This window comes from Protopterus annectens, chromosome 4.part1 (genome assembly GCF_019279795.1).
Source record: "Protopterus annectens isolate FY-2018-M chromosome 4.part1, PAN1.0, whole genome shotgun sequence".
NCBI classification, from domain to species: Eukaryota; Metazoa; Chordata; order Ceratodontiformes; family Protopteridae; genus Protopterus; species Protopterus annectens.
In genome coordinates this window covers 309,739,628-309,762,204 of record NC_056734.1, presented here as the reverse complement: position 1 = coordinate 309,762,204, position 22,577 = coordinate 309,739,628, and the positions used below count along the sequence as shown (strand labels likewise).

General features: G+C 40.4%; 1 protein-coding gene across 1 annotated transcript in view; it reads right to left on the bottom strand.

The window, feature by feature from the left end:
* Positions 1-22,577, bottom strand: part of LOC122800843 — a 1,417,490-nt gene that overhangs the window by 332,701 nt on the left and 1,062,212 nt on the right. The window contains exon 20 of the mRNA XM_044070157.1: positions 14,568-14,770. Coding sequence (XP_043926092.1) covers positions 14,568-14,770 — 203 coding nt within the window. The remainder of the gene's footprint in view (positions 1-14,567; positions 14,771-22,577) is intronic.

The window sequence follows — 22,577 nt, the reverse complement described above, 5'->3', positions numbered from 1 at the left end:
ATACTTATAATTAACATTAGCTTCACTATCTAAAGTGTTATAACTGAAAGTGAATATAATTGGAAGTGGAAAAACAGTAGAAGTGTATGGAATATCCTGTATTAGAACACAGAACCATGTGTATGGCAGTCTTACACTTACACCTGTTGCCACAAGACAGGTAAAATGGCACTTGTTCATGTTTCATTTCATTGCTATAAACTGCAATGTCACAACAGTAGAAAAAAAAGGTTACACACCCTGTACTAGAACCCAGTACCATCTGTACTCCAGCACTACACTTACACCTGCTGCCACAGGACCAGTTACATGATATTCCCTAATTTACTAATCATTCTTAAGGTCTCTATGTTAAGTCCCACACAATGCACTTAGCAGGTTTGCACAATGCCCAACAGAATTAATTGAATGTATTTGGTTTCCATTTTTGGCAATCTGGGTCCTGTTTGCTTCATGGGTGGTCCAGTTGTCTAGTTTGTTCATTGCAGCACTTCATGAAAATAAGATAAGCGCAGCCAAACCTACCATTCATTTCCACCGTTCCCATGATTGTGCTAAGAGCTGCATAGTGTAAACACTGGTCAGAAATAAAAAAATAATGAAAAAAATTTACTGGGAAAAAGACATTTGCTGACAAATGCAAGTGAAATTGTATATTAACAAAGAGAACCTGTGACATGCGTGCTCTTTACTTGCATTAACAACCTTGACAAAAATGCATCTAACCTGATATACCCACTGGATTGTTGTTGTGTTTACTTTCTCCCAACCAGTAATCATTCACAGTTGCAATCCATTAAAAACAAACACTGAGGGAGTGCCGGCACTATGTTTACATCTGCTATACTCAGCCAAGGGTTTGAGATTCAGCAATTCTAATGACTTCACACCTTATTTGCATCTTCATCATGCTGGGAGCCCTGAATCTACATCAGAAGGTAACTGCATAGCTAGAGAAACCGAATGTGAGCAGAATTATTTATGTGGTGAACACGGAAGACAGGTTCTTACTTTGGGATATATCTGCACAGAGGATTACTGATTTTGAGAAGGTATACCTGCATTTTGTCATCTAGGAATGATCTGTTTAATAGTTATATATATACATATTTTGATTAGCACAGGCTTTTACACTTTTATCTGTATGTCTTCATTAGAAGTGTACCGATGGCATGGGCAAGTTTATCAGGGCATTTCACAGGTATATAATTGGGAATATCGTCACATGGAAGATTCTGTATTAAATCTGTACACGTGTTTCAGGGACAGGTTGTTTGAGAACATTTTATAGCATTTCCAACATGCTTTTCTATTATGGTACAAACAGGTATATGTTACTATTGTTACTCTCCTTTTTTGCATTTAGTCTACACATCTAAGTAAAATATGTCTCTGATGTCACATGTTAAGGTCAGTTCTGTACAAACCTCCTACCTTTTACTTGTTTACAGTACCAAGCAATGAAATGCAAGGATATGCCACTCATTCATATTATTACACAATACACTCCAGGTTCAAGACTTATGTTGTAAATGCTCAGTTGCCACAGTTTAAGTTCTGGGTTGACTGTCTAATTCAAACAGTACACAGCCAATGCATGTAGAGGTAAAGATTATAAGAGCTGCCTGGCATTGATGTTTGTAAATGTATGTGCATAGGAGAAAGGTTTTAGGCCCTTAGGGGGTGAGTGAGTTTGCTATGCATTGTCTCTTAGCCATTGCAAGGGCATATTGAGCATTCCTGCCTATACCCACAGCAGCTGATGGTTCCCCTTCTGACTCCTCATTTGCCTGTGGCTGTGGTGACCTTGACCTTGGTGGTGGGATGTCTGCTCCTTCCTCTTGTGATCCTGCTAAAGCTGTTTTCTCAGGATGATGTTGTGTAGCATGGCATATACTGTGAATATTTCAGTACATGTCTGTGGATTGTACTGTACAGCTCCTCTGATGTATCTGGGCACTGAAGCCGTGATTTTAACAGCCCAAACACACACTCTATGATGTTTCCAGTTTGAGCGTGTGCTTCATTATGGCATTCTTCAGTGTGTGTGTGTGTGTGTGTGTGTGTGTGTGTGTGTGTGTGTGTGTGTGTGTGTGTGTGTGTGTGTGTGCGTGCGTGTGTGCGTGTGTGTGCGTGTGTGTGCATGTGTGTGTGGGTCTGTGTGTGTGTATGTGTGTGCGTGCATTTCTGATGAGTGTCATCAGCCATGGTTCCAGTGTATCACCTGCATCTCCCAGTAAATGACCCTGTGGGATAACACCCATTACAGTTGAGAGGTGTGTCAGATATATGAGTCATGGTAACTGCCAGGGTTGCCATCACACCAGTTCAAGATGATTCTCTTGCCATTACACATGACTTTGCAGTTAATAGAGTGGTAGCCCTTTCTGTTTATGTAGAACCTACCCTGATTCCCAGGTGGTGCCTTAATTTCTATATGTGTGCAATCTTTGGTACCTAGTACTTCAGGGTGGTGAGCTACAGAGTAGAATTACTGCATATTTCAGGCCGTCTCCTCAGGAATACAGGGACAATATATGTGGTCACTGGCATGCTGGAGCATAACATTTAGGAATTGCTAGAGGATTCTAGATGCTGAAACCTGCGACACCACCAGCATGTCCTCTATTGGTATCTGAAAGCTACCTGTAGCTAATATTCTTAGAGATACACATACCTTTGTCTTCTCTGGGATGGGATCCCCTTGGTTGGTCCTGGCTATGAGCTTAGGACAACAGAGGTTGCAGAGTTCCTGTAGTTTGTCCCTATCAACCATGTAGTACTCTGTACTATTTCCACATCATGTAGGTTGTGAAATGTTAAACGGGGCCTGAAAACTGTTCTCCTTCTATGCCTACGTCTATTGGCAGCAGCATAGGCTTCAGCTTGTTGTACATACAAATGAATAAAAGCAGCAGCCTCTAACATTCTTTCTGTGTTGACTCCTTTCCATGGCTGTATTTCAAAAAGTTTTTGGAATTTGCAGGGATAACCAGCACTGAATCTACACGGTTGCTTTATAGCTTGTTGAATAGCTCCACTGTGTTTGATTGGTTGATTAGTACACAATTCATCTGCTTATGCTGTAATTAGCATGCCACTGTGTTTACCTTGTTTGCATGGTAGTGCACTCCTCTACATGGCACTTACTGAATCTAACCTTTATTGTGTGTACATTGCAACAGGAAGGGACCACATAGGGTTTATTTAATTTAGCTGATCAACTTTAAATTCTGCTGTATATAAAAAAGTCAAAGTAGTAAGCCCACAGTTTAGTGCACATTCAAATAATGAGCAATAGAAGTTTTTATTTGTTTTTTACTGAATTGAGACCCGTTGCTTAGAAAGCTATCAATGAAAAATGGAAGGTAAGCGTAAAGTTGTGTGAATACCCAGAGAGATTGGAGGATATGGATTGCTGTAGTACTATCCCATCCTAAAGCCCAGATCTGCCTTCAAGATAACTTTTGAAACACTAGGAGTATCATCAGATGTTTCCATGTCAGTGAGTCTGGTAGAGGGAATCCTTGGTTAATAGCTTCAAATTTCCTTATCAAGTCGGGCATAAAAGTTTCAACAACACTGACACGGTTAAGTGCAGCAGATGTTCAATGTTAAGTTGTCTATCGCCTTCCTTCATTCTGGATGGGTGGGGTTCGGACCTCATCTCTGACCTCGGCCACTCTCTAAAAGCTACGAGAGTTCTTTCCGCGCTCCCCACTCGCCACTCCCCTCAATGCTAGCCAGGAGTTACCTCAGGATTCGCTTCTTGCCACAGCTTCGAGGTTGGAGGTTGTTCCAGTGTTCCCTGTGTGTGTTAGTTTTTATACAAAAAGTTACTTTTTTTCCCTCTTTAATTCTAATTAACTTTAGGATTTAGATCCCTATCTTTCCCCGATCTATTTTTTCCCTTTTTTTCCCTTTTGGGGTTTCCCGTTGCTCTTCCTTCCTCCTTGGCCTTCCTTCCCTTGAGCCTTTTGTTTGCCTTTTTACTTTTTTGTGTAGTGTAGTTATATTTAATTTTTAGCTTAATTTTAGTATTAATATTATTTTATTATTTATTTTTAGTTGTGTGTTGCAGTGTGTGTAGTTCAGTGTGTGTGTGGTTGGGTGTGTGTTAAGCTCTTGATCAAGATTTAGGAAAGGTGATCAGGAATGTCTGAATCTCTGCTCACAGGTGCTGTGTCTCTTGTCATCGGTTTGTTCCTCCTGCAGGCAGGCGTCCACACTTGTGTGCTGCCCTCTCTGCCCAGGGGGCAAAAAGGATTGCCATTGTGATTGCTGTGTGTGTTGGCTTCATTTCAGGGTCCGTTTCCACCAGAGGAACAACCTGTGATTCTGAGAGGCTTGGCCCCCTCAGAGAGCCGAGACCTCAGGTTGTTCAATTTTTGTTCCTCGGCTCCGCCGTCTTGCCATCGCCAGTCCACAGTCCGCAGGAGCCTCGTATCTCCGGCTCCGAGAGCCCGCGGCTCGGCTCGTCGGGGAAAATAATATCTCGATCCCCAGTTTCATCAGAAGCCAGGGTCTCTCCGACTCTTGGCTCCGCTCATTCGCCCTCCAGGATCTCCCAGTCTCCTCCTCTCCTCCTGGGTTCCCATAGGTAGAGGTCACATTCTCTTAGGAGATCATGTGTCTTTCTCAGATCTCCCCGAGTGTCTAGCCCAAGCCGACTCTAGCCCGAGGCAGGTCAGTGAGGGACTTTCGTCCGCAGACCCTTCTCCCAGAACCTTTTGGAGCTTGACTCTTCTCCGTCGTGAGCGCCAGATGTCGGCACGAGAACTGGTTCCCTGTGGCCTGCCGAGTTTTCAACCGTCCCGTCCGCGCCGACCTCTTTTTTGCTCGGGAGGGGACAGCGGTCTTGGCCCCCCGCGGTGGTCTCGAGGGCTGGGATCGCGGTCTTGACTCCGCTCGCGACTCCGTTCGAGGGCGTGGAGGGTATCGGAGCGCCGGACCCTCGGAGCCTCCCCCCTCCCGAACTTAGGGTGGGGTCGGACCTTGGTCGGCCCCTCTGGCTCTGGGTGACTGCCGTCTACAGAGGTCATCTCCGCCATCTACTTATGCCTCTGCCTGGGGTCTGCCTCAGCGAGGGCTCTCATGGGACACCGGGCGGGGACCTCTCTCACCGACCTGACAGAGCTCCATCCTCCCCCCTCCCTTTGATTTTTCCTCTCTACTCCACTCTCGGCTCTCCCGCCAGGGAGAGAAGAGCGCCTTAAGAGCCCCTCGCACCCACTCACCTCTCTTCCTTCTGAGACTGACCCTCCTCTCTGAGCCCCTTTGGGGATTGCAGACTCTGAGAGGCCTCATTGCAGACATTCTGGAAGCCTTCTCAATTGGAGGAGCACGGCTCTTCCTAGCATTGAGCCCAGATCTGTCGGCCGTGACCTCCTGGGTCTCCTCTCCTCTGAACCCCTCCTCACCGAGGGCTCAGAGCTCCCCTCATTGAAGGCTCTTCTGGATTCTGTTAATCCCAGGGACCACTCTCCCGGACCTCTGGACCGTCATCAGAGGGGGCGACCCCACTTATCTTGGGAAGAGGCTCTGGGGTCCTCCCCACCTCAAGGGCCCACCTGGAAGGACCCCCTCGCTGGCTTCAGTCCTTGCTAAGAGCCCCAAGACCTCCTCCAGTCCGGTACCCCGATGGATGCACCCTGGAAGCTGACACCAGCCGGTCCCTACTGCTCCTTAATTTTATGTCCTTCCGTCCACATGCCTTCAAAGGAACTGCCGAAATAAGAAGGAACCGGACTGAGGACTCCTCAGAGCTGTCCATCCACTAACTGCCTGAATTACCTGTGCCATTGGTCTCCTCCAGAAAGGTCCATGATCAGCGAAGCTTGTCACGATTGCAAGAGGAACCTACAAACCCATTTCAGGCAGGAAAAGAAAAGAGGATGCTGGCTATCCTGGAAGTTTTTTGACTCTGGAACCTTACTCTCTCCTTAAGGGCGAACTACCCTTTGAGGGCCAGCTAGGGAACGGGGTAGCCTCAAACCTCCATTTGCCTGGATCTTCTTATGCAATGCCATTTTTTCGACCCACCCTCACTTCCTTCACGTGAAGGCCAGAATCAAAGATCAGATCTGGTGGAAAGATGCATCCCTAGAACAATGACGATCTTGAGACCTTTGGCACTGAGAGGTGGAACACTGCAGGCAGGTAGACTTAAGCCAGGCAAACAGAATTGGGTGCAGGGGACTGATGGCAAGACTGCCCAGGCCATGAGGTCCAGTTTTGACTCTAGGTTTTCGCACTCAAGGGGCAGAAGGGCTCCCTGATGTGGTTCAAAAACAGGGGTCGGGGACTCCAACTGGCGCGCCGTCCATTTTCTTACCAGACAAAAATCCTCCCATAACAAACGAAGGCGTCGCCCTCCCTTTTTTTCGTCTGCCAAACCAGTCAAAAATCGCAGAAAACCTTCCCCCACAAGAAACTTCAGCATAAATTGGTGTCTTTTCACTGCCAGAGGATCCGAATCCCCAGACCAGTTTTTTCCAAACAATCAAAAAATCTCCTCTTCAGTCCTTTTACAAATGGTCAAGCTATAGATCAGTTTCATTGGCTAATCCTATACTCAGACTAGATTTTCCAGATCCGGTCAAAAAACCCCTTCCAGATGCTCCACCCGCTCAAAGGGATATAGCAGAAAACAAAACAGGCAAGACTTCTTACAATTCTTCTGTTCAGCGAAGAGACAGAGATGACCAGAAAACTTTCGATTTCAAGGTTCTTTTTTAGTTCCAAAGATTCAGGGGACTGGGGAACAGTATTTGCTCTCCTTACCTATGCTAAGATCAGTCAAAGAAACAATCATTGGATGGTCGCCTCCACTTCCATTCTTCCCCCATTCAGAAAAGGCTTCTGGATGCATTCTATTCACAGCAGGATGCCTACCATGGCATAAAATGATAAGGATTCGAAGACTCCTCCACTTCAATGCTCCTCCTTCAATTTGGGCTTTTCCTCATTTGTCATGTTGGTCTCACACTGCCCCCACAAATGACCAAATCTGATGGCAGTGGTAAATTCTCATTTCGCTCGACAAGTCAACTTCAAGTTTCTCAAATTTAGACTGAAAAAAGCCTCCGTTGGAAACCGCATCACTACTTCTCATGGCTAAATTTACATACTTTTTGGCGTTGGCCTAAAACTGGAAGGCAAAATGGCTTCTTTAAAAGGACTCCCACACTTCATGCTTAACAGATTTACTCCTTCATAGAGCAAATCTCAAGGTGTTAAGCATCCATGGGAACGACCTGTGTGGAACTATCATCACTTCACTGTACCGTTGTTCTTCCAGTCAACAACAACAATCTGATCGCATAAAAGGAAGTTCCGTGGTCATCTGGGAATCATGGCATTGACAGTACCTCACAAGCCCATTGGGTCCAATCTGTCGGCTTTGCTGCTCATGTGATGGATTTTACTCAATGGTCCTTCTCAGGAAGACCCAATGAGAGGACACCTCCTTGGGGGCAGGCTGGCAGCATATGAAGTGCTACTCCTGTCGGGTGTATGTCTGTGGGACAATTCACTCCAGGGCCTTACTCGGTGAAACAAATGCAAGCGGATCTAGTTGTGAGCAGACTTCGGGGGCGTGTATCAATTTGGGACAGACAAGGACTTCTTGTAAATACCAAACAAATGCTGTACATTGAATAACAAACCTGGAGATGAGATACATGCTTCGACAATTGCGTTCCCTTCGAGATCGCTTTCGGCGAAGCGCGATTTGCGAGATCATAGGGGCCAGTATCTTACGCGCCACCGTAGTAGAACAAACAAGAGTCAACCAGATCTATACTATGCGTCTGAAGCCTCCAGAAGTCCTGCCATCTAGAGCTCTTCTCTCAGCACGTTTTCTCAAGCCCACTTGCACATCCTTCTTCCTTCCAATCACAGGCTTGGAAGAGTTGAGGCAGAATCTTCCCCCTTCTCTCTTTAGTGGTCTCAGCTCCTTCTCCTCTCATCACCGCTCCATCCAAGGAGTCGTGGGGTTTCCCTTGCAACTCTTTTTTCTCAATTATTTCAGAGCAGCATCGTCAGAAGGCACTTCACTACTTACATTTCAATCTCCCAAACCTCAATTGGCAGTTCCTTCCCTGTCCAGCTTTGACAAGGTATTTTGAAAGGCAGTTTCCTGCAGTCTCTCCTCTGATAATAAAGAAAGGTCCTTCACTCAGGAATTTGATTGTCCTCGCTTGTCCTTTTTGGCCTGAACCAAGCCCAGGCTTCCTCCTAACTTTCTAATCTTTTTTTCTCTTGGGCGATGCTGGCACATCCATGCAGTTCTGAATCTTTATTTGGTAGTCCCACAGTTCATCTCGTAATCTTCACTCCCTCTCTGACTTAGTTTGCTTGGTCCATCCCAGTAGTTCTATATTGGAAGGCTTCCTTCTTCCAATCTCCACTTTCACTACTCTGTCTATTAAATCTAGCGTCCGGCTTTTCTCGAACTTTATTAAGATGCCTCCCTAACCTATTCTAAACTTTGATAACAATCAAGAAGGACATCCTTTCTTTTCACGCAGCTTCCATTGTACTAGTCCTTGATTTTGTTCCAGAACTTTAGTTTTCGGGTTTTTCTTATTTCAATTTTAAGGCAGACCTTTCCTTTATTTTCATCCCTTTATCTCTTCAACTTGGCTAACCTAATATCCCACAAATCAAGAATTTCATTGACTCAAGGCTCTTTTTTCTTCTCACTCATCCTATACTTCCATAAGGTCTTCTGGGACCTAAATTTAGTTCACTATTTTTGGTTTCTTTATAAGAGCTAAACTGCAGCTTCAAATTCCTTCAATTTTTCCATCCACTGTTCTCTCTTTCTGACAAAAAATCACATCTGCTAAAATTAGGGAGAACCATTAAGCCGACCTAATATTGTCTCCTTATCTCTTTTGTTAACAATTCACAGAGTTTCCTTCAAAACTGTTAGCTGTTTGAAGCTCTTCTTCTTACTCTTCATCCCTCACTTGTACAAAGCTGGACATGCCTGTCTTTAGCTGATAGTATTCTCAATTCTATGGGCTAAAAAAATTACACCTGCTTGTTCATGCGTTTCATTAAGGTACTTATGTTCTCAGACTTTCTGATCAAGAAAACCTAGGTGACTGTTTGTTCCAGTTGCGGCTGTCCAGAAAAGCACTTGGGTTAGGTTTGGTATTAGCTTCTGGATTCTTAACGTATCTGATTACCCTTGTTTATGAGATTGGGCACCAAAACTGGGAGTTACCAACTCTACTCCTTCCCAAGGAGCTAGTACGGCTTCTAGGGCGTGATAGAATAGACTTTCCCAAGAAGACTTAGAATTATACTAGTTCCTAACCTACCATTCTCACACTAACTTCTTCCATTATAAGTCAGATTTAGCAGCCAAAGACCAGAGCTAATTTTGGTTTCCACTGTTCTCTTATACCACTCCGTTCGGCCACCCAGGACAACTTTTCTTGGGCGGTCCCTATTGCAGAATGGCCTTTATGGGTTCTGACTTAACATATAGAAGAAGAGTTCTTAGGATAGCGTTCCATGTTAACCACATTCTTTACACCTTCTGATTTTATATTATGTCACGGAGAGCTGTGTCATTTTCATGCCGAGAAGAAATCCATATTGAGAGTTTAACAGATGTTTGTGAGTGTTTACATAATGATGATATAACATGCAATTTAAAAAAAATTCTCAAAGGGAAACAGAAGGACAATAAGCTGGTAATCGCAGTCATTTTCAGGCCTATGTTTATGTAATGAGGCTATTACTAAATTTTAGAGTTTGGGAATCTATTCTTCATTCATACTTCGGTGCATCAGAATTGAAGCAGGGAAGCAGATGGATTGTGGTATAATCTTTACAAAATTAGGTTACAGGAATTCTGGACATGGCCAGATATGCACAAACCACAGATCTTGCAAAATTTGTGAAAACTCGTACCCATCCAAGACCTATCTGGCTTATCTCAGAAATTTTCCTAATCCATCTGCTTTAACAAAAATTTATCCCAATGAGTAATAAAGAGAGGCATCTCCAGGTTCCTGTTCTTGCTGGGGAACAGTAGTAAGCTGGCAAAGCACGTAGGATATGTAGAAAGAAAAACATGAAAACACCACATGAATAAAGTAGAGAATACATGATAACAAGCTAATAACTCACCCAAAATCCTCTTTGAAAAATGAAAGATCATTTCTCTTTGAAAAAAAAACAATGAATGTCATAATCTTACAAATACTGGCAATGCACACAACACATAAACACTACTAATTTGTCATACTCAAGAATTGTGGCTTGGATTCACAAACAGAGCACTTCACTGGCCCTGTCAAGAGAAATCTTGATGAGTGGATGGGCAATAGGAAGTTCACCCTGTGGATCACTTCAATGGCCCTGCTTGACAGGGGTATGGGAATCTAACTGTGGGTGGCAGTCACCCCGGGGATCACCTCAGTGGCCTTGCTTGACAAGGGCACTGGGAACCAACAACAGGCAGCGTGATGCCAGGGAATTTCTTGGGCTAAGCTTGTATAGGCTCCAGGGTCATTAGCCTAGTACATACCTATGAACCTATGAACCTATGTGAAGTGCTGGTATGCTACAGTGTGGCAATTCAAGAGTGTAGTTATAAATACAATAGAGCCAGAAAAATGTCATTCACAAAGGCATTTTTGATTTAGTAGAAAGACAGAAATATCATTAACGCAAATTCAAGAAGAGAAAGGGTAACCATTTGAAATTCTGGGACCCGAAACAGCAAGTCCCGAAACATGGTGACTGAGTGGCTGAAAAAATAGATCTACATATACCAAGTCTGAGATGGGCATTTATATCTATATATATATATATATATATATATATATATATATATATATATTTATGGGATCCGGTCACGACAAAGAATTTACATTTCAGTGAAACGTAAATTTGCGAGTGCACTTCCGCAAAAGTCCATTATGTCGAAAATGCACTTTCGTGGGAAAATTAAAATAAAAAAAAAACATAAGTAGTTATAAAAACATGCAATTTGCATGTCATCTTAGTTGTACATCAACGTTTAGTGTTGATTACAACTAAGGAAACTAGTGCTGAGATCGTGGTACAGTGGAGATGAGGGAATATTCGCTTTTCCCCACTGTAGTGTGATCTCGGAGTGAGAATATTAAAGTAAGGGGGGTGGGGGGCACATCCCCCACATGGGGGGTGCAGGAGGCTTTACCGCCCTGCAAAACATGTTTTTTGTGTGTTTGTTTTTTTCTGTTAGGGATCCGGTGAGTATACTTCAGAGAAAGTGCACTTTCATTGAAGTGCACTTTCGCTGAAGTGAGGATCTACTTTTCTTTTTTGAACAAGTGTATTTTCGATGAAGAAAAGTAGATCCATATAGGGATTCCTTTCACAAGCTCAAAGTTTCAAAACTTCGAATTGCAAATGGTCGAGACCATGAGATTGAAGCTTCAAACGTTTTGAATAGAGATCGCTGTACAGCACAGAATGGGAAATGTATCATTTTTCTCACTGTACTGGGATCTCGGAGTTGGTATATTTATTTAGCAGGGGGTGTGGGGGTGCAGGGGGGTCTTGTTCCCTGCAAATGAGTAAAAAAAAAAAGCAAAGTGCAGATTAATGAAATAAGACCTTGGAAAACAGGGCATCTGAAAAACTGTAGACAGAAGTTTATGAAAATATCCAGGATTTGGCAGCAAAAAATCCTCTAAGTAGAAAGAAGTTTAAGAAGACAAATGGTAGTCTGTGGAGGCTAAAGAAGTGGCTATGAAAAAAAATTGAGCAAAAAGCAATGAAAATATAGAAAAGTATATTTCAATGAATGCAGAGTTTCATGGCATTGCAAGAACAGATAAGTATTTATGTTTAAATGAGCAATGAAAGAACATAAACTAGGAATTACAAGATATCTTCCTGAAGTCTGGAGATATTAAGTAACATTTCCTGGTAGAAATGGGCATTATAAAAGACAGAGGTGGGAGGAACTAAGAGAAGCAGAAGATATTATGTGGGTAGGAATACCTAGAGCTATATAAGAAGGACCAGAACATCCTCAATACATACAGTGATATGTTCTGTTATACAAAGCAAGACATCCTGGAGAGTAAAGTTAAATGTTCCCTAGAAAGTCTTGGCAATAACAAAATTAGAGGAAAATTATGGATTTTCAGCAGAATTGTTTAAAACCCTGCAAAATGCTGCCATTATAGTGCTAGTTGCAATTTCACAGTAAAATTGAAAAATGGATCCCTTTTGTAATTCTAAGACTTATTAAAGTGAGCCCTAGATTTACATAAGAAATTCCAAAAATACAGGCGAACAGTGAAAGTTAAATGCTGCTATTATCCTTGAAAGTTGTGTTTTGCAGAGGAGGCATGTCTCCCACATCTCCTAATGTGAGAGACAAGCCCCACCCCCACACATACCACAGAATTATCCAGTATCAACATACCTAAGAGGAAAGGGAATAATTCGAGAAAAAACAGTCTCAGACTTAATATATGTCTGCAATTCAATCGTTCAGTCTTGCTCTTCTGAAACTAGCACTAGTATATCTAGGTATATCAAAGTGCTATTTTGGAAAATACAGCAGTGGCTACTTTACTGGAATAGGTCAACTTATATCCAATCCTAAAAATGGCATTGGTAAAGAGTGCACAGATTATCAAACAACTACACTTTTTTCATATATTATCAAGGTAATTCTTAATATCCTGCTAGATAGACTCAAGCAATATTTGGACCAAGAATTTTCAAATGCACAAGCTGGTTTTAGAATGACAGATATACCGAAGATCAAGCTGGTGACATCTGATAGATGTCAAGGAAACCCTGGGAGTTTTACAAAAATATTTACTTCTGTTTCATTTACTACTATAAAGACTTTGGCAATGGGAACCCTAACAAGCAGCAGCAAGTTCTTAGAGAAATGAGGACATTGGATCACCGTGTTGCTTCAAGAGGAATGTGCATGCAGAACAAGAGGCAACAGGACCAGCTACAGAAAATGCATGCTAAGACAAAACTTGATAGTCTCTTAAATTTCTAAATTTATGAGAGTAATATTTAAAAACTGTCCGTATTTCTGGGCCTTTGTCCCCCATTATCTTTGGCTTTGTCCAGAATTTCTGCACTAAGAGGTTACAAGCTTTGTTCCGGTCATTCAGAGTCAGACTCAGTTAAATAAATAAACAACAAAAGATGCACTGAACACAAATCCATATGTACTTTTGGAAGTGAAATATTGCTTCAATAACAGGATGTAACACGTGTGTGTGTGTGTGTGTGTGTGTGCGTGTGTGTGTGTGTGTGTGTGTGTGTGTGTGCGCATGTGTGTGTGTGTGTGTGTGTGTGTGTGTGTGTGTGTGTGTGTGTGTGTGTGTGTGTTAAAATCTCTGCATTCCCATTTTCTTTATTAAGGAGGGAAAAAACAACATCTAACAATCACATAATATTTTTGTAAGTTGCCTATTTTCCTATTATGTTATGCTATACACACCCATCATAAACTAAAAAAAATGACACCAAAAACTCAGTAAATATACAATACATATAACTATAACTTCAAGGATATAATAATGCTTATGAACATTTATTCTGATATTACTTTAATACATATGCAGTACATATATAGCTAACTTCAAAAGCTTCATTACATTACCTAGTCCTTAAAATGTCCCCATAAATACATAAAATAATCAACCTAATGAGTTTATGTATGTATGTAGGTTTGTATATATGTGTAAACACACACACATGTATATATTACACACATCAACACGCATACCTACACACAACATACACATTAGATATAATGAGGTCACTATGTTGAATTTTCTCAACAGAATGACTTGCAGAGCTGTGCGTTTTAGGAAATGCATGTTTAAACAAAGGTGTATTTTGCCAGGTGATGGGTTTACCAAAAGAGGATTGTTACATTTCAATGTGTTGTTGGGGAAGTGCTTTTGTTTATGGTAAGGAGGTCAGCATTAGGAGTGGGACTATGTGCGTGTGTTTGCAAGTTTGCATTTAGAGGAAGGCCTATGTAAAAGAAAAAAAAATAATTGTGTATATGTGGTGTATGTGAGTGTCTTGCATACTGGCACTGCTAGGTAAAGATTTTTTGAGGATGTAATGTGTTGGGTTGGGGTTAAGGGCAGAGGCAAGGACAGAGTTATGGTTAATACATACTAATTGACCTATAAATCTTTTGTACTATATGACATTTAATATAATTTAATATAAAAAGGGGTCAATATATTCTTTGAAATGTTTTAATCATATGATAAAAAATGCCTTAAACAAGTGATCCTACTAGTGTATGCTGATTAAATGTCAAATGTTAGGACTTACAAAGAAGCATCATCTTCATTGTCAGGTGTTGCTAAGGTAAGAAATCAGAGCAGTGCATTCTGCTTTTAGACTCCTAAGTCTACAGCTATGATTAAGGTTTATTGTACAACTTTTATTAAGAAGATTAAGCTATATCTACAGGCCATTTACCTGCAAATGTAAGCATGCAATCAAAAATGTAGTTCTGCAAGTAAAAAACAAAGAAATAAAAAAAAACTTACGTAGTACTTTATCAGTAATATACTCTGGTGGTGGCTCAAGGTTGACAGAAAGATCTCGAGCTACCCTTGTCTTATTTGCTTGAGTTATCACTGCACTGATGATAGCTGATTTTAAATCTGAATTGAGGAGCTCTATTACACTTCTGTTACTCCAGTAGAAAAAATCTGATTCCACATATGCATACAGAATTCCCATTTCGCTGCTATAAATTGAAAATTTGAGAGACAGTTATCATATTATCTGCAAACAAAGAATACATCTGTATATCATTTATATAACCATGTTTTTATTTGATCATTTGAAAGAGATAACTCTCAACTAAGAAACATAATAAATGACTTGCCTTTCCTATGTTGGTTATATGGCGTACCTGTAAATAGTTATTTCTTTAACATAGTTTTTGTACATTCTTGTTATTTTGACTTTGCATTGCTTGTTACCATTTTGTTCTGTATCATAACAATTTGTTAATAAAAAGATTTTAAAAAATGGCTTGCCTTTAATTCTGTAAATAATCCAACCTACAAAAAGTTATTAAATTCATTTCTAGCACTAAATAATTATTACAGATATTCAAGTTTTTTTTTTTGAGATTTATAAACTTTGAATTTACACAGTACTTGAGATTTAAATTATTCCGCATGGGTAAAGAAGTCAACAACTATTGTAATGAGCATTAAAGTCATTTTTTTCTAAGGTGACAGATAACAACATTTAATGTCTTATTACACAGGTTCATATTTTCATAGGATGTACTAAGCTAATGACCCTGGGGACTTTTAATGTCTAACCATGCTTCCTATTTCGCTGACAAGTCCTGGTATCCTTGGTAGTATAAGCAGGGACTTGTGAGATGAACCGTTTACTGGCTGTCTGTGTCCTTTAGTGACATAGATGCCAAACTAGGGATGAATTTCAACTTCCTCATCCAGCTGTCCAAGTTACAGTTGAGTTGGGTTATGGAGGAACTCTGCATCACATGGATGGGGAGCCTGTTCCAGAGAAGGAGCAGTGTTTCTCCAGCAGGAACTGTTTATATCAAAGGGAAGGTTTAAGTCTTTAGAATGGGTAATTCTGATGCTATTTGCTTTATGGATATGAACGCGGTTCACTAAAATGGGATTCAAAGATACCTTGTATGCCAGGCATAGATCTCTCTTCAACAGCCTACAGGAAACAGAATACAAGGATAGAGATTTGAACTGGCCTGCCTAGGACATGTTATTTATACCCTGTATTCTTTAAGTGAGGAATCTGTATGGGCAGTCTACATTTTGCTTTTGCCTAGTTAGGTACATACCAAAGGTGGCATTGTACTCAATGATGGGTCTGATGAGTGCCAAATACAGTAGAACAATGACCTCCTTGGACCTAGATACCATACCTTTATTTATAAGTTGCACAACATAAAATGATTTCCTCACTATCATAGACTCTTGATGATCAATGGCTAGATAACTGTTTATGTGTGCCCCAAAGTCCTGGACTACTGCTTCAACTCTTAGGGGTATTTTGCCAATATGGTAGTTACAAGGGGTGTACAACTTCAAGGTTTCTATTTTGCATATCTTGGCATTTAGCTTTAGTCCATGGCTCTGACATCAGTTATTTGTCTTTATCAGGCCTTCTTTGTGAATATCAGTGTCAGTGAGGAATTTTATGACTGCTCCTAATTTGCAGTCATCTGCAACTGTGGTCAGCCAGAGGTTCTTGACATTGGCCTTGACTTCAGAGAAGTAGATACCAAAAATGACTGGCCCAAGGACCTATCCCTGAGACACTTTGCTTGTGAATGACCTCTTTGTAGAGGTGAACTACCTAATTTAACTCCCTTGGTGCTGTCAGTAAGCAAGCTGGCTATCCAGTAGATGTAACAAGGGTTTATACTTAACCTCAAGAGATTGTCAACAATGCCCAAGTGGGGTATTGTGACAAATTGTCTTAGCCAGGTCAAAGCAGGCATTGTGAACCATTTTGCCCTCATGGGTTCATAGGAGATTACTAGGCTAATGGCTTAAGAGCCCTTACAAACCTAGCCAGTGTAACATGATTTTACTGAATATATGATCATTACGGTGAAGAGGATGGCAAGGATTTGTGCCTGTGTGTTCAGTAACTTACAGATTGCCCCTGTCCATAAGGGACATAGTTACTACCTCAGGTGTGAATTTGTGACTTCCCATCTATTGATCTAAACTGCATTTGAACAGGGCCAGGGAAGGGTTCTACTTAATGTGAATAGAAACCCTTATGTCATCCATTGCTTTGGTGACCTTCTCAAAAAAGTCAGCTACACTGAATAGGCATGACCTGCCCTTGACAAAACCAGACTGGGTTGGACCCAATGTCTGGAGGTTTCCTATGGCATTATTGATCATTTCCATGATAATTCTTTCCATGGCTGTGCATATGAGACCGGTGAGACCCATGGATCTGTAATTTCCAGGGTCTGTAGATGGTCTGCATTAATGCAGAGGGACAATGGTTGCTGTTCTCCATTCGCCCAAAATTAAGAGACCTCTGAGGTATAAACACATGCAAACTCCACTGCCCACCACACCACACACCACACATAGTCCATACACCTGTGTCTCATAGCCACAAACCCAGTATATTAGTCATAGGAGACTCCATTGTGAGACACACAGATGTGCCCCTCACCAGGCTGGATAAGAAGAAAGTTATGGTTAGTTGTTTGTTGGGTGCCAGAATCCGCTATATCACCATGCACTCAAGTCTCTCAACAGGTACTTTTATGACTCTGTCATAATCCATGTTGGAGTGAATGACTTCAGACATACCTCTCTGGACTATATGAAGAGAGACACGATCGAGCTTGCTGAGTATGTGTCCCAGGCAAGTATATCCCTAGCCTATAGCAGCATTCTACCTTCACCCAGAATGCCTCAATACAAACAAAAAAATGATTGACTTTAACAACTGGCTTAGTTTCTGCTGTCATTCAAAGGGGATCCAGTACCTGACAGCCTGGGATGACATGATTGACAAGTCATGACGCTTTGCCAGAGATAGCCTGCATCTGTCTCCCTTGGGCTTCAGGCTCCTAGCAAAGGCTCTTGCCTCCTGCATAGTGCCTTTTTTTTAGGCAATGCCATGAGGTCAAAACTACCAACATGAAAATTTCATTAAACGTAAATTAAAGGCCATGCTACTAAACACTAGGAGTCTAAACATGAAACTGCACTCATTCCAAGTATTCTTAACCCTGGAAGAAGCTAACATTTGTGCAGTCACAGAAATCTTGTTCAAAGCTGCAGAGAGCACCCCAGCCATACCAGGTTACTTATCCTACCATTCATTCAGACCCCAAGCCATGGGCAGCAGAACAAAAGGAGGTAGAGTTGCAATATATATAAACACATACACACCTCTAGGCTGGTCAAACTGTATGATGCACAGGAAATACTCCAGATGCAGCTAACAACTGACAAGACCCCCTATTCAAATCATAGCTAGCTACAGGCCACCAACTCTGACTCAAAATGCCCACTCCATCTATCTTGACCTCTGCTAATTTATCAAGATTCAACCCTTTACCCTGATCCTGAGTGACTTTAACCATCCAATTATAGATTGGAACAAATACTCATGCCAAAACACAAACACCCAGAGATTCCATGATATCATCAATGCAAATGCCTTGGACCAGTTGGATGACACCCCCCCAAGAAGTGAAAATATCTTGGAATTGGTATTACATGAGTAACCACTGCAGCATCCCTACAGCATCATCATCCCTGGTAAGATCCGACCACAAAGCAGTCACTTTCAAAGCCACTATCTCCCCCAATGCCTACTAGCTAGGATCAAACAAAAAACTTCTCCAAAGCTGATAATAACCCCTGAGGGAAGGTATAAACAGCTTCACAGCCTCCTCCCCCTCCACATAAACTGGCACATATGTCTAAACTTACACCAAAGTACTATACGAGCATTTATATAGCTCCATGGAATCAGGAATAGCAGGCAGGATGAAATCATCCTCCTCAAGGAAGAGTAAACCTGTCTGGTAGACATCTACAATAAATAAACTGTATAATAAAAGGAAAAAAATGCTGTTCAGGACCAAGAAGGATCCGATGTCCAACTGGAAGCAATCTCTCCTTAGCCTGAACAAGCAAAGAAGAGCACTAGTGAAATCCTCCAAAGCAAACTTCGAGTCCAAACTGGCCACATCTACTAAAGACAGTCATAAGGCTTTCTTCACATATGTCTGCAATCTCAAGTGAAGCACCCATATCTGCTCAGAACTGGTGGTCAAGGACACCACATACACAAACCCTGTAAATATAACCAACCTGCTGGCAGACAGGCTAAATGAAAACTTCCCTCCTTTGTCCCCCATCAGTAAAACAGGACATCCCCCTCCCCTTATCTCTAGGGAGAAAGTCATCACTGCCTTCTCAAAGGCAAAAAATACACCCTCCAAGGGACCCAATAACATCCCAGGCTGCATCCTACATGAAATCAGGCATTAATGTGAAACCTGCCTTTACACAGGAAAAAATGCTCTAAACATTAGTTCAAAAGTAAACTTTGTGAATGAAAACTAATTTTTGTATTCAAAATTAAGTGCTTTTGTTAAGAGTCTTTGTTTAAATAAGTTGCAGTGTATGTTGGAATGATAAAGTCAATTCACCATAAGCCAAAAAGAGAAATATTGGTAAAAGGAGGAGTCTCCAAAGCTGTAAAAGCAGGGAGGGAGACTAGACAAGGCACCTTTGTCCTATTTCTCTCATTTTTAGCAGCAGAAATACTTCATCTTACAAGGTGGTGAACATGTTGAAAAGGTAATCGAGTGCTGAATAAGGTTCTACCTGTACATTCAATGGGGTCAGCCTATCTTTTGTAGAATATTTGATGAAACACCTCTATTGTGAGGGATAGTTTGGTAGACTATAATGAGAGGTGGCCTTTTTATTCTTTTAAATGGACAGAATGACACTATGGGACAATGTGCACTTAAGTTCTTTGGTAGAATTGTAATATTTATGCATTTATACTTTATATCTGTGATGAGCAGGCCTAGGGTGGGTTGGGTCTTGTAATTTTCTAGAATAATTATGTTATATGGATTAACTACTGGGAAGATATTTTGTTGATGATTTTACAGAGTGTTTACAGAGCATGGGATATATGTTATGCCAAAGTCTTTGTTGATGTGACCAATACTAATTATGTCAGCTAATATCCAGTTTGCATTACAGCTATTTTTGGTTAGCATTATATTTTACTCTTTTGATAGCAATTTGTAAATTATTGTGGATAAAGTGGGCAAGTCTCCACCTGGTCACTCTCTAGACCTGTTGCGGTAGAGACAAGTAACATTTGAATTTATATAATGTGACATGTGACGAGCAGTAGGTATCTTTAAGACACGTTTCAGTTATTCATAATATATGGGGTGTTTCATCACTAATCTAAGCTTCTAGTCTTGTCTTTCTGTTGTTTAGGCTGCTAATATTTATGCATGCATTTTTTAGATTTTTAGAGGTGGCTATTGCTGTGATTGAGTTTGTGCTTTGGATGGCATGTGTTTGAGTTTGGAAACTATATTTTTGGATTGGAAGTCTGGAAAGTTATAAGCTGGGCAAGGGATTTCTTGAGGGTCACCAACTAGCATTGGTTTTGTTAAAAAATAGAAAAGCTTACATATCTATCTATCTATCTATCTATCTATCTATCTATCTATCTATCTATCTATCTGTCTGTCTATCTATCTATCTATCTATCTAACTATCTATCTATATATCTATCTATATCTATCTGTATACTGATACAGATATAAATATATTTAAGAAAGGCACATAGTTTTTAATACTAATCATTGGTCCAACATTAATTTATATATATGATTTTTGGATAATAATTTATGCTGTGGTCAGGAGCAACTGAGTGTTTAATGAATTAATTCAATGTATTAACAACTCTGTGAAATTAATTTAAGTTAATTTATGAGATGAGTTTTGAAGGTATTAATTACATTGATGTTAGTATTAGTAAGAATTACAGAAGCAATTGTACAAATCCAATACACTTTGGAAGAAAACATGTTATAATATTTATTTACACTTTACAAAATATTGGCAAAAAAGATTCATCATAAGGGGCAAATGATTTGATTATCCTCTTTAATGTCATATGATGAGGTGTTTGAAAAAGAAATAGCAATTTAAAAAAGACATGTTGTTTGATAGAGATTATCCAACAGTTCTTTTAAATGAGATTGGTGTAAAGTTGTTAGTAAAATCAATTTACTAATTTACTTCCTATTTTAAAGGGAGTACAGGTGGAGAATCAAATGGCTGTAAAAGAAACAAAAGCTATGTACTTTCTAATGCCACAATTATTCTTTAAAATACACACGTAACAAATTAAAAAGGGTCATGCCAAATTTTCTCTGTATTGTTGAGTGCGGCAGGACTCACCGTCGACCTGAACATGATGTCAACATTTATTTTTGAAATGAGTTGCAACATGAAAGACCTGTTAGAGAGAGAGAAATGTTGATAAAACACAAATGGATGGAGAAAACAATTGGGTGTGAGAAAATTTGGTATGTATAGCAACATAGGTTTATTTTGGATAGTATAAAGATTTCATGCTTGCATAGATTAAAGTACTGCAGGTGATTCCATGCTGAGTGAGGAAAGTAAACCTATAATTTTTGTTTGTGACTCATAGAACTGTTTTCTGTTTTACCTGCTCCATTTTGTTTTCTGTTTTAAGAAATCTGCTTGGCCTTGAATTATTGTTCTTTGTGAGAGATAGACAGTTAAATTATTTAGGCTTCACATTTCACATGTGTTTTTCATTGGTTAATTGTCTCCTGAGTGATACTTAAATACACAATTAATTTTTGTGCCTTTGTCTTTTGCTGAAAAGATTTCAAGCCTGTATAAACTAAAGCACTGCTTGCGATTCCCTCCTCATTTTCCCAGACATACTCCCCTTTTTGTTCTACTGCTTAAATCTAGTGATTCTAAGCTGCCAACCCTTACTGTAAATTGAGCTTAATAAGCTTCTAAACTGCTGTTCATATATTGAATTATCTATTTGCCTTTTCTTGTGATTATATTGAAAAAAGTCCATTTTACCTTTCATTGTCTATTTTACTGATTTACTTGATCTGAATTCATTATCTAGCTAGCTGTTGGATAAAGTATTGCATTTTTATACTGCAATGAGCACTTGTTTTTACAATCAAGAGGTGAATGGATTTTCCATCTAGTGCACCGGGAGGTAGCCTGGTCTGTTTAGGTTGGGGAAACACTTGAGCTTTCTGCATGCAGTTTTATTGGCTGGAGGGCTTATATAAATACTGTACAATTTAGTGGCTCTTTGTCCATTTATACAAATCAAAGTACTTTTATTGAATAATCACACTTGTACTGGTTTGTGGGATAATTTTGTATTTTTTAAGTTTGTTTGTGGTAGCAATTCACTATGGATACTCTTTTACTGTGTTTTTACATTAGGAGGAATGGTAGTATTCATATAGTGGCAGTAGGTATTTACCTGCTCTATCAGAGCTGGGAAACACACAATAGGGCTCTAAGAATTTTTTGCATTTCTCTTATAAACTGTGACTGTGCTTCAGCAGTTTCAGGAAAAAAAAAACTGTACTCTCTGCTGCTGCTTTAAGTAGTTAATTGCATGATACTACTTTGTATCTGTTAGCTGCAGGGCTGTTGTAGGTAGTTTCTTTGGTCTTGTTACATTTGGGCTATAAACAAGCTATTCTGCATTAAGAAGGTGTTTTTCTGTATCCTTGTAGAAGAACTGGGCTGATCTAACTTGTCTGAGTTGTGGATTACTGGTGGAAGGCTTATTGTGTGCTTTATTGATTGTTAGCTTAAAACTTCTTTCTCTTTGCTCATATTTAAGCCTGGAATTTGCCCAGGCTTTGGTATAGATACAAGAGTTGCTTGTCGCTTAATGACTTTGCTACTGCTTGCTGAGAATCTGCTTTCACCTGGTGGAACCCA